The sequence below is a fragment of the Hemitrygon akajei genome, chromosome 22 (assembly GCF_048418815.1).
Source record: "Hemitrygon akajei chromosome 22, sHemAka1.3, whole genome shotgun sequence".
In the NCBI taxonomy this organism is placed as follows: domain Eukaryota; kingdom Metazoa; phylum Chordata; class Chondrichthyes; order Myliobatiformes; family Dasyatidae; genus Hemitrygon; species Hemitrygon akajei.
Window position 1 is genome coordinate 60,239,565 of NC_133145.1, and position 13,596 is coordinate 60,253,160.

General features: G+C 35.9%; 1 protein-coding gene across 1 annotated transcript in view; it reads right to left on the minus strand.

The window, feature by feature from the left end:
• Positions 1-228: 228 nt before the first annotated feature.
• Positions 229-13,596, minus strand: part of LOC140714804 (protein kinase C alpha type) — a 355,866-nt gene continuing 342,498 nt past the window's right edge. The window contains exons 16-17 of the mRNA XM_073026399.1: positions 13,420-13,560; positions 229-2,321 (exon numbers count right to left, since the gene is read on the minus strand). Of these exons, the coding sequence (XP_072882500.1) occupies positions 2,157-2,321; positions 13,420-13,560 (306 nt within the window). The 3' untranslated portion in view covers positions 229-2,156. The remainder of the gene's footprint in view (positions 2,322-13,419; positions 13,561-13,596) is intronic.

The following is a 13,596-nucleotide window of genomic DNA, read 5'->3' on the forward strand; positions in this document are numbered from 1 at the left end:
GGAAGATATAGGAATGGGTATTGTTTCTGATACATAAGGAGATGTAACAAGCAACTACTTTGCTTCAGAAGTTTACAGACTGAGACTGAAGACTGAGTGACCACCTCCTGTCTCCACCCCTCCCTCGTCTTTTCCCTCTATCTCCAATCAATAATCATATCAATCATTTTGCAGGGACTGCCTTTTGAAATAATCTTGAAATGTTAAATAACCAATAGATTTCACACACCTGATCAATCTTGAACTTTATTTCCAATTTTAAACCATCACAAAAATGTTCATATTTTAGCATTTAACTTACATGCATGTTCTTTACTTCCCTCCTACCTCTGATTAATTAAATATTTGTATTCAAGCTGGTTAAGCAAACTCACTTAATAAAAATTTTGGTCCACAAGATTACTTTCAACTGAGTAAGATAGTGCTTAACTATATTAGGCATTATAAATTAACTATTTGCATCATTCATCTAAAATATTTGTTTGTAACATCAATCAGTGCTGGTTTTCAATATTAATGTTTCGACTAACAATGGGCTGAATGTATATGTACATTGACTGTACCTCTGATAATTTAAGAGTCAACCATGTGACTGACTTGTGAAATGGGAAAAATAGTGTAGAGAAATGTAACAAGGATATGATTTTTAAAACTTGACATTTTCAATTTAAATTTTATTTCTAAAAGGAGCAATTTTTCAACTTGGAAATGACAAACACTACTTAGACCAATTACCAAACATACGTGCTTTCAAAATTTAGGCCTTGTTACATGCAACACCTATCGACAGCATGCTAATTGTATTCTGACGTGCAATTTGCAAAGGCAGAATATTGAATAACTAAATTAAGATTTCCAAAATCAAGGCAAAAATATTCATAACTGGCTCTCATTTCAAAAATTAATTAAGATGCCCAAATGGACTTACTATCACTCTTTAAGAATTAGCATTTACCATTTAAGCTTAAGGAAAATGACAAGTTTGATTTAAAAAAAATGAGTTAAGCCAGGCATGTGAACCAAACAATGTATCTTTTTTTATATAGATGTATTTGCTTTAAAAAGTTGATCTACATCAGTAGTAAGAAGCAACTTAAGAAAATGACTTTGTGTCTTGGTGTGGTATACACTCAGAACCCTGCAATTAGTGCCATGAAAGGGGCCCCGAGCAAGAAATGTCATATCATTTTCCTGAATGGCATGTGCAAGTGATGGCTGTTACTTCTGTGATTCAGTTTATTATATGTAACATATCTGACAAAAATTGAAATCTTGACAAGTGTGGTAATATGGTGTGCCCACTTTACATATTGAATGATGGTATAGCAAAACATCATTGATTGTTTGTTGGAAATAACTATCAGTCATTCTATTTAATAAATTGTAATGTAATATGAACTAGACAACTGATTTTCTTATTTTTATTGTTTCATATACAATCAGAATGGTCATCTGTTCTGAATATTTGAATTGTGCACTAGATTAAGTTGTACCTTAAAAAAGGGAATGTGTTAAACTGAATATTTCACTTGAGAAAATCTATTTAACATCCTTTCTTACTTTGGATGAAAGATCTCGAGAACTTGTTGAAATGCGAAAATAACTTGATCATTTTGTTTTATTCCTTTTAATTGATTCTGTCCTCAACAAAGCTTTATTGTTCATTTATCCAGAAGGAAATAAATTGTACATATTAGTGCAAGTTGTAGAATGAGAATTTCATAATATTTTTGATTTACTTGAACATATTTCAACCATTATATTTTGGAGAAACAAATCTGTTTCCCATTTGTTTTATTGATGAAAAGGCTATAGAACCAACCTAAAATTGGGAAGACAAAGGGAAAAGAACTGGTCCCTTGGGGGCCAAATGTATATTGCAATTTGTACCTCAACATCTTTTTTTAAAAAAATGCTAAAATTCAGCAGAGGAGAATGACTTACTAAAAATCAGTTCACAATTATATTAGACAATTTAAAGTTGGACTTCAAAATTTTGTCAGTAAATCTTCATAAAGTATATTAATGTTTTCTCTAAAAGTTAAAAGTGCATGTTCCTTAACCTTTTCTGAACATTATTAATCTTGTAAAGTTAATGGTCGATTGATTATAGTCATTTTAAACAAAGGGTTTCTTGCTGCATTTGCTTGTCCTCTTCATATAACATTGGTTAAACAGGGATGAATGAAATCTTGGTTTACAAATGAGAATCCTTCAAACTCTGCCTGGTCAATATTAGCAATGACCAACTGGTCAGGTGGTGTCAACACTGGCTGGCCTCTTGTGAAAAACTTGTCGAAGTTTTCAGCACTTCTGCCACACTGTAGAGAGAGAGAGAAAGATATATTAGGGTATTTGTTGAGAGAAGATAAGCAACTACTTATTGAAAGTTCAGTAGTAGTAAACTTTTATCTATCATAAATTAACACCTGATCTTAGGAAATAGTGAATGACAAAAGTGATATTTTATGTGAGCCAATGGCTGAAATAATACTAATTCTAGATTTTCAGTATGAATATTAGTGCAGTCATTAGTTGCTCCAACAATGCTGTTTTATGAACTTCACAGCTGGCTAATCAGAGCACAGGATATACAAACAATACAGTGAATCCAAATGACTTAAGCAATGATACAGGCCATGAAGCAGATTGTAGAGAATTATTGAAATAGTTTTCAGTATGTAAGTCTTTTTGTCTCCTCCCCACACCCCATCAGAAACTTTTGCCCAGATGGTACAATTGTCAAATAAGATGACTGTCAGTACTTTTTTCAGTAATGCATTAGACCTACTTGACAATTTATTCCATACTTTCTGATTAGTTAGATGTACTGAATACATTGAACTGACCAAGTTAAAGCAAATTGAAACATATTTCTCAGTGCAATGTTGCCTTTTAATTATTGAAGACCTGATAATGGAACTTTTAGAATGAGACACTGAATTTTATAATGTTGCACTTTAAAATTTTTGCTAATACATCTCCAATGTAGAACTTAGATTTCCTGCCATAATACTGCCCAAGGCTTTCCTGTTGGGAGGTAATCTTTGACAAGCATAGGAGTTCTCTTGCTATGTATAAGTAGATATGCTCTTCTGAATGCAGTAAATAACTTGCCTGTAATGGTTTGTTTCTTTGGCCAAACGGCAACAAGCTCCACATCAGAGTGCTATGGGGTGAATAATTAAATATAATCTATAATCCAAATAGCCAGACTAATCTGTGCGTAAGATGAGCATCCTCCAATTTTAATTACCCCAATCTTCATATTTGCAGTGTGATTTTTATTAGATCAGCAAGCACTACCCATTTCAGTTACTCCATGTAGCTGCAGTGGTCTTACAGCTACTGTGCAAAGAAATGACTCATTCTTTATCTTCTCTGTTAATGACTGTCTTATATTTCTGCCTCTGTTTTAGATGTACTCGCAGATGTTGAGAGCATCCTTGCACCTATTGTAAAAGCTATCATCTTTCTTTCCAGTCACTTTCCAGAGACAAAAAGCCCCAGCTTACTCAATTTTATAATTCAAGAAGAGAAGAACCTATCAGATCTATTTATCAAGTCTTTATACAATTGGCACATCCATTATTGCATTAAAGGGTAGGAATTATAGTTTACTGCAAGTGGAATGTGGTTAATGTGTGGACTGTAATATTTTGAAGGTCATCATGCAATTTGGTAGGATATTGACCTAGTTTTTGCAATTTCATGACAGCAAATTTGCTGTTATTACATTGTGATGTGAAACGGTCAACACATTTGGCGTAAATGTAGTTAGTTAAATGTACGAATTCAAAAGTTGCTGTTAAGTTTCACCAGAGCAATCTTACAAATTTTATTGTTTCCAAGTGCTTGAGACGTTAAGAGGTTGCAAGTCTTCTGTTATTATCCATGAAAAGAGCCTTCCAGAAGTAGTGAACTGCACAGCTGGTTTGTGCTATAATAATATCCTGGAGATAGCCTGAGGTGAACAATGACCTGCTGTGGTAAAAATCTGTTTTGTGCAGAAAGGCAAAAGGAAGGCATTTTTGTGACTTATCTCTTAATCTGTTTGTAGTTCATTCAACACACTTCAATGAAAAAGTACAGTGAAAAGGAAATGGCAGTACTAAGTGGATAAATTTGGTGTGTTTTGCAGTTGGCTCATAGTTGAGGGAAAGAAATTACAATAGGTAGACACACCTTTTCATTTAAATAGTGTTATCTTTTTTAAAGTGAAACCTTTATCAAACTGAGAGAAGATTGCAAATAGAGAAATAATTTTGGTTTTATGCTACAGCATGTGATAATATTAGCTGCCGTAATAGATTAATCAGTATCAAAATCCTCACAGTGCAGCTCTAATGTCTTTTCAGTTTTTATCCAAAATTATTTTTAGATTTTTACTATTTCAGTGAAATAAGGTATGTCAAGAGGAAATTAAAATGTTTTATTACACTTGGCAACCACAGTGCAAGATAAGAAAAAGGATTGGTTTCTCAAATTTAGAAACGAGTCACTGGAAAATCCTATGGTTCGAGCACTGAGTGATAATGTTAAATTTAGTGGTGTGATCTCTTGTCTGCTTGGATTTGCGTTGACATTATTTAATTTATGAGAATCTTTGACAAGAGAAAGAAATGTTCTTCCCTGAATATTTGCTACCTTGCTCAGTCGTTCCTATTGGCAAGCAACATTACTGGGTGAAGATGTTTTCTGAAGTCTGAGTTGCTGAAGGAGCACAGCACAGACCTAGAAATGCCAGTGTGTTATCTTCAAAGTCTCAATTTTGAAATTGTGGTATAGCTTTGTGTGCAATATGTCAGTACTAAACAACCATAGACAATTGGAACAACACGTGTGTCCAGCTCACTTTTATGCAGGGACTTCAGAGGACAGTCGCAAGTACTTTGACAACAGTCCTTGGGTCAGCATGTTACAGTAAAATCACGCATTTATTTAATCGTTGTGTTGTTCTAAATGTATACTCATCTAATTCTTGTACTTCATCTGCTATAAGGAACAATTAAAGTAGCATTTAATAAAGACTTTGTAGTCAAAAAGCAAGAATTACTCAGGAAATCATACAGGCAAATTTGCCTCAGTCAGGGAAATTTTGAGCCAATTGGCAGTGGCTTGAAAGCTATCACGGACTTGTCAAGGTTAATTTATGTCTAAATAAATTAGTTGGATTTATGGAGAAGTTGATAAGAAATGTGGGTTAGATATGGATGTGCAGAATGCATTTGGTAATTTTCAACATAAAAAGACGAAGTGTTTGCAGGGTGGATACAGTTGTGAGAATAGAAGGATGCACCTACCCCTTGAAGAGGGCCCCGCTCCAGACCATCAGAAAACTGACTCTAACATCTTCACTGAGCTCATCAACTCTGAAGAACTCCCATCCACTTCCACCAAACTTACACAGTGCTGCTCACTTTTACCTTCTGCCCAAGATTCACAAACCTGACTGTTCAGGCAGGTCCACTATGTTTTCCTGCTCCTGCCCCACTGAACTCTGTGCGCATACCCCAGCTCCATTCTATCCCCCTTGGTTCAGTCCATTCCCACCTACCTCTGCGACACTTCTCATGCTCTCAATTTCCTCACTAGCTGTCAATTCCCTAAGCCCTGATTGTCTGATTTTCATCATGGATGTCCAGCCCCTATACACTTCTATCCCCCATTAGGAAGGCCTTAAAGCTCTCTGCTCCTTTCTGAATAGAAGAACCAACTGGTTCTCCTCCAGCACCATCTGGTAAAACTGGTCTTCATCTCAACAATTTTTCCTTTGTCTCCTCCTGCTTTCTCCAGACTCTAGGGGTAGCCTTGGGCAGCCACATTGGCCCAGCTATAACTGCTTCTTTGTTGGCTGTGTAGAATAGTCCGTGCTTCAAGCCTTTCCTGGTAATGCCTTAAATAGACAATCCCTCATTTTTAAGTGATGACTCAGTTGTAAATTCGTCCACAGGAGAAGATACTATTTCCATATCTATACTGTCAAGACCCTTCAGAAACCAAGACCCTTTTCACTTTCCTAAACTTCAGCTAAGTTTAGCCTGTTCAAACTTTCTTCATAAATCAATCCATACTCCAGATGTGGTTTCACCCATAGCAATGAACAATAACATTGTTATCTTTCTTAAATAATTTCTGCATCCGCATGTTAGTTGTTTGTGAATCATGCATATACCACTCAAATTCTCTGCACCTCATAGTCCTGCAAACTCACTTAGATAACGTTGATTTTTATTTTCCCACATTATGCTCTACTTGCCAGATTGTTCTCAACTCAGTTAGCCTATCTATATATTCCTTTGTCTTCTCCTTACCCCCTTCACAAGTTACTTTACCCCCCTGTTTTTGTACCATTGCAACTTTCAGCATTTCATTTAAATCATTTAGCATTTGTCAAGCAGGAAAGACCCATTTATGTCTACTGACTTTTCTCATTAGCCAGGCAGTCTTCTATCCACATCTTTCACATCATGAGTTCCTGTTTTCATAATAACCCCTGATAGTCCCTTCTTATCAAATACCTTCCTGAATAGTATATCTGTTGTATTTTTTATTATCCACAACATATATGATGTTTCCAAAAAATTCCAATAAGTGGATCAAACATGATTTCTCTTTCACAAAACTATGTTGATTCTGGTTGATTACCTTGAATTTTCCTTAGTGCAAAGCCACTACAGGCACCCCTGGTTATTTGGGAAATGAAAATTTGCACTTGGGAAATTAATTAATTCAACAAAAAAGGACAGAATAAAATTTATTCTTGCACAATTTATGTGGAAATAAAGTGAACAAAATGTACATTTTTTTCAGCTTGCTTTTCTTGGTGCAATTGCAGATGATGCAGCTTTATGTAACAGAAACTCACGGATCATTTTCTAGGAATGCAAACCCCTGCACAGTTATTGTACAATCCACAGTAATCGGATCTTACCTTCTCCCTCTGACAGATGTTGAAGCTAACTAGCCTGGTGTTTCCTGTTTTAGGCTCTCTCTTTCTCCCCCCCCCCCCCCCCCACCTTTCAGAATAAAGCAGTTACATTTGCTATTTAGAAATTTAATGAAACCTTGGGGGAATCTAGGGAACTACAGAAATTTAAAATCGATGTATGAATTGCATTATACACCCAAACTTTTAAAACTTTAGGATAATGCTTAGTAAGGCCTGCCATATCCATCACTTGCAGGGAGATTTGTAATTTTCCTGAAATTTTTCCTTCCATTTCCTAATTGTTATCTATTTCTGGGCTGTTATATGTATTTTGTTAGAGAATACCAATGTAAAAGACTTATTCAATTCATCTATCATCCCCTTGTTTTTCCAATAATACTCCAAATTAACTTTTATAAAACAATTTTTAAAATATCTATAGAAACTCCTGCCATCTTTTAAAATAAATCTAACTAAAATGTATTGTACTCTACTTTTTTACTTTTTATTACTATTTTACTCATTGTTTTTATTTTTGTATTTTCTCCAATATTGTAACCACTCCATCCATCTTTGCACACAGAAGGTCCTCCCATTTGCTGTCGTCATGTCTGATACCATACTTTATACTAATTTGTTGGCCATTAGGCTCACTTTAAAATTGTCAAGAAATTTCAACCCTTAATATTAATATTTAATAGAATGAGCTTTTGTTAATGCAAGTAAAGCTAAATGATAAAGTTAACAGAATTGTTATATTTTATATATATTCTTTCCAACAAAAATTAACATGCCAATTCAGTGCAAAGCTGGCCAATTCTGAAATGGTTAGCTGCAACAGTTCACTGCACATCAGATTTAAATTAGTATTATAGCAAAGCAGTAGCATGAGTGCATGGTAAAATTCAAACACCTTCAATTAGCATGCAATTTGTTAATTCACCCACATGTAATTTTCTTTGGGTTTTAAAAAAAAGTTAAAATTGGAACTACTTCATGAAGATATGTTTGTTGTTATCACATATCAAATTTGGTATTGATCCAGACACGACCAGTTACGTAAAAATCTTCAATTTGTACACATTTTTTCTACTGCATTACATGGTATTCTAAGACTGCAGGAAGTTCAAATGAAAGGTTATTGATATAATATGTTAACTCCATTCCTTCATAGATGTTGTTTGATGTGCTGAATACTTCCAGCGGTTTCAGTTTAATTTCAGCGTTTCTGCTTTTATATTTATCTTTGACATAGGCAGTGAATCTGCTTCTCTTCTGCACCACTCCATTTGACTGCTGTCAGATGCCTGAGTTGACTGACTACACGCCTTCCTGTGGGACAGTGCTTTACCCCCATGCACGTTGACAACAGAATGTAGATTGAAGGTGTAATTGTGCTTGCAAACCTTTTGCCTATCAAATCTATTACAGTATCATGCACACACCAATGAATTGCAGCAAATCTCTTTATTCTGTAATTTGAGCATAAATGTAATTGTTCATTTATGGATTTATAGAGTTATACAGCATGGAAACAGGCCTTTTGGCAATTTTGAAAAGGTCACTCCATTCCATAGTTTTAAAGAATTTTAATCTATTTTCAAAAGATAACTTGTTCTGAATTTTGAGAGTCTAGCAAATATGAGCTGGTTTGCTTCTGTTAAAGTCTCTTTCATTTTTCCTATGACATCATATGGGGAAAGGGAAGGTGATGACTGCATAGTAATACTGAAGGAAATAAGTTGTGGGTATCGGGTTATGATTTTGTTGTTGAGATAAGGGAGTTTTTTAAATATTAGGAATGACAGAAGATAACATGTGACTTAATCCTCTGGAAATGGAAAGTAAAGAAGGGTTAGTGTTACAGCACCTTTGGTGCAAGTTGAAATGCTTTGTTTCATTTACATTGTGGGAAATCTTAAAATACTTTTCTTCATAGTGTACTTGGAGGGAGATTAAAGGATTCAGAAAACAATAAAGCTTGTGATTCTTTAGAATTAAAATACTTAGTCCTGTTCCCTGAGTACACATATTTATTGCAATTTGAACACAAACACACACACAAACATGCTATAGTATAAACCCAGAGCTCAAATTCTGCTAAACATTAGAATAGAGAAACCAAAGCTGCACACACAATTGCTTTGTGATCTGAAACAAGATCACATTGTTGCCAAAACACTGTAACCACTCTGAAAGAGTTAATGAAACAAAGCCTTTGCAGTGCTTCTTAAAGGAAAAGAGATAGAACTTACACTTGTGAATTCTGCCTTGTATGTGGCACTCTGTAAAATGAAAACTAATTTATGATCTTTAAAAAAAATTTACTATGGACACATAGCAGCTTTGTTTTGTTGAATTGTTGACTGCTCATTAATTACTAATTGTCTTGCATACACAATGATTACAATTGGAAAGTGTTCTTACACCCCCAAGTTAATTTAGAGATACTACAAGAAATAATACAGGGAACCAGATTGGAAGCCCAGATTGTTTTGAAATGTCTTCACGTGGGGTTCAGTATCTTCTTTCAGTGATTGGTGAGGAGGTAGAACCCAGTCCTCCTAGGTAGATAATTCAGGATTTGCACCCCAATCCAGAGATTTGAATATAAGCATTACAGTTTAATACTTCTGCACTGTTGGAAATTCTGCTTTTGGATAGGAAATTAAACAAAGTTCCTGTCTTAGGTGGAGGTCAAAAAAAGGGAACTATTTCATGGAGGTCCTGGTTAATATTTGATCTGTTAACCATTATCTATTTGGACAGTCTGCTGCTGCCTCTAAATTGTGCTACTTGCTCTACCCCACCCTGATCATAATCCTGTATTACCACGGTGTAGTCTTGGCACTGTGGTGAGGTGTAGTTCAGTGTAGGCGCTATCTCAGTGCACTGAGCCTGCTGCACTCAATAATGTGCATCTTACTGATGATTAAAGCCCTGATTCTGACCTTGACATTCACAAACATTTCAACTGACATTTCAGGTGAGTGGTCTTTCACCAGATGAAAGGTCATCAACCTGAAATGTTAATAACACTTCTTTCTCCACAAATTATGCCAAACCTGCTGAGCATTTTCAATATTTTCTGTTTGTTTTGCCTTTCGCTTTTGTTGGAATACCTGGGCATATCCCAGTATAAAAGTGGATATTAGAATTTGCCCCTTATCTGGCCTTTATTAATACCTCATTTACAGAAGATGGCTACCATATTTAATACTACAGCACTTTAAAAAATTACTTTACTGGATATACTAAGCCCAAGCATGGAAGACAATGTAAATGCAAGGCCTTTCCCTTTTGAACCCTGTATGCCATGGGACCCTAATGCCAGTTCCCTTTGTTGCCAGTCAGACTATCACTAGAACTGCTGCAGATGAGAAATAGTGCAAATATATATTTGGCATCAATCTGTATGACTCACTGTATCAATATGCCAAAATATTTACTTCTCTCAACAGTCTGCTGTTCTGTGACCTTGGAACGTATCAGCCAAACACTCCTTCTTCATATTGATTTATACATAAATAATATTTTCAGTCTTCATATCATATTCACAGATACATAATTTCTAGCAGAGGTCAATAAATAACAATCAGGAGATTGAAGTCTGGCTTGCATTAGTGAAGCCCAGATCAAATTTGGGACATCTCTGTTGTTAGATTACATTGTTTTAGTCATATAAGTTATTAGAATGCTTAATGTATTAATATTAATACTTGTAATTGTTGTTCCATAAGAATATTTTTTACTTTGCTTTATTTTACATTATAGTATCTTTCAAATCAGGTCACATTTTCCCATTTTTAACATCATTCTTGATTTTAAAAACTTATCTCGCCTCTTTATGTTAATGTTTGAAGCCCTAAGATGTACGATGCTAATAAAAAAAGGTTCTGGAGAATGAAACTCTTTCACAGAATGATCGCATGAAGTTGGTAGTGGATTACAGATAACACTTTCTCTTACTTTTTGTTGAATCCTTAGATCCTGGCATCTAACCTGCATTACACCAATAGCCTATGTTTTAATGTATGTAAATTACTATCAGATTTTTGAGAATGAAAGGGCATAATAGCTATTTGTGCAATCCATTCCTGTTTCATATAATGGAATATGTTATATCCAGTAAAGCAGGCAATATTTAAATTAATAAACATCACTATCCTGTTACTCTGACGTACTGATGGTGTATTATCTGGCTTATTGGGGCCCCTTTTCTCTGTGTACCCTTTAAACCCACCAGGTTCTCTTGAATATTTATTATTCCATTTCTTAGAATCATAAAAAGTAACAGAAGTGTATAGCATGTGAAATAGACAATAGAAAGTCTGTTAGTCCTCTAACATTAGTCCTTAGAGTTCCAAATTACTATAGTTGATTCTGGAGTTGATACCGCTGAATGCTAGCATTGAACCTGGGTTACGGGAACTGTTGACCAGCCACTGGGATTGATCCCCACTTAACACCACTGATCACTAGCTTCCAATCTCAAAAACATAACTCTGTGATCACCTTCTGCCCTCCCATTACTACACAAATTTTGGTTCAGATTTGCCAAATTCCCCAGCAGCCTATCCCCTGCACAAAACATAATCTGTACACACATCATGTTTTGACAGCTGGCCATACCACATTGACTTGTATTCAACTTGCTGTTGGTTTTTAGAGAGATTCAAGGATAAATTTACATAGCTTCTTTCAATTTTATCTCTACACATTTCAACACTAGTTACTGAATACATTCTTCAACCATTTTGTTCACTTTGTGAAATATCTGTGTATTAACAAAAAATATTGGCTGTTGCATTATAATATTGCAAGGCTATGGAGCTATGTGTGAGATTGGACACTGGAAGGTAAATGAAGGCTTTTTGTTATTTCATATTTATAGTACTGTGCTAAAGTCTTACACACATACATATATAGCTAGTGTGCCTCAGAAATTTGCTCAGTACTGTAATAATTTTATGCATTGCACTGTACTGCTGCCAAAAATAAACCAAATTTCATGACACATGCAAGTGATGAGAGACCTGATTCTGATATGAGACTCTATTGTGGACTGAGAGTGGGAAGGGGTCAGGGAGAGGGGAATCATGGTTCAGAAAAGGGGGAAGGGAGCAGGAAGCACCAGAGTGACATTCTGTAAGCAATAAAACAATTGCTTGGAATGAAATGACCTTGCCTGGTGTCTCAGGGCTGGGTGTGTCTGCACCCATGCCACCCCTCCCCCCTGTGGTGAACTAGATATACCTGTCTGACTGCTCCTGTGGCTCCTCCCAAGACCCTGCTGACTGCCCCTGTGGCTCCTCCCACAGACCCCTGTATAAAGGCGACTGTGGCCTGCTGCTCTCCCTCATTTTCCCCAGGATGTAGTGTTGTTCTTCAGTCAATAAAAGCCGATATCTCACTTCCTAAGTCTCGGCATGAGTTATTGATGGTGCATCACCCCCTTTCACTGCTGCCGGCACTCCCTTCCTGCCACCGGTCCCGCACCCCTCCTGTGGCACTCCAATGCTCGCCATTCCCAACATCCTTTGCTCCTCTTTACATGCTGACAAATACAGTATTGTGCACCCTAGTTGTATATGTGGCTAAGACTTTTGCAGAGTATGTGTCACCTACTGATCTTTCAGTAAAATGACAAGATCTATATGTGTTCCTTGGTCACTACTAATGCCACTACTTTCTTAGATGAGGCAGTTGATCTGCTGTTTTGTTTCTATTTACCTCTTGGCAGGAGAGTGCTGTTTTTACCTTAACTTATGCCACAGTAATCTGTACCAGCTCAGCAATCCCACTACCTACTCTTTCTTTATGTGGCATTGCAAGGTGTAGTGCAACAAGCTTGAAAATGAACATTCTTCTCTTGTAGACTATAACTAAAGAAATGGCACAACGGTAGGTTCTCTTGGAAATTGAATCATCAACGTTTTGTTGAAACCTGAGCAAAAGAGCATACAGCTTCTATGGATGCTATCCTACAATCCACATTTTTAAACTGGTAGAAGAATAGTTTTCCACTGCAGAATTAATCTGAAAACAGTTTAAGACATTAACTTGAGCTGCTTTTCAGTGAGCTTAGCTTGTTTTATTCCTTTAACTGATTTTTTTTCAAGTGCCAATAATATTCACCACAACATTTGTCACACACTAGATGCACATATGATTATCAGTCCTGCACACAATGTGATTCAGTGATCAGCAAAATTTCATACTTGCTTATTCCTCTGGTTTTGCTCAACACTGGAAGATTTAAAAAAAAATGACTGGACAGATAAGGTTCAATCACTGAGAAAACCTCACACTGGAAATACAGGCTTAAAACTTCACACTTCAAATTGTAACCAATTCATTGTTTAATTTCCTAATGCTATCAGTCCATCTATTTCATAAAGTGTGCTGTAAATTGGAACTCAGCAGTTACTATAGGTGCACACAACATAGACGCAACATCAATGGTATTTGTACTTTGGCACACTCACCACTTTTGGTTTGAATGGAGGCTGTATCTCCCTTTGTTCCAGTTTCTCCCAGTCAATTCTTCGGAAGAAAGCATGATCCCGAATGTCCCTTTCTCCCTCAGGTCCACATCCAAGACGTTTTGCTGGATGCTTAGTCATCAACTGACAAAGGAAAATATTAAAAGCAACTTTGAGATT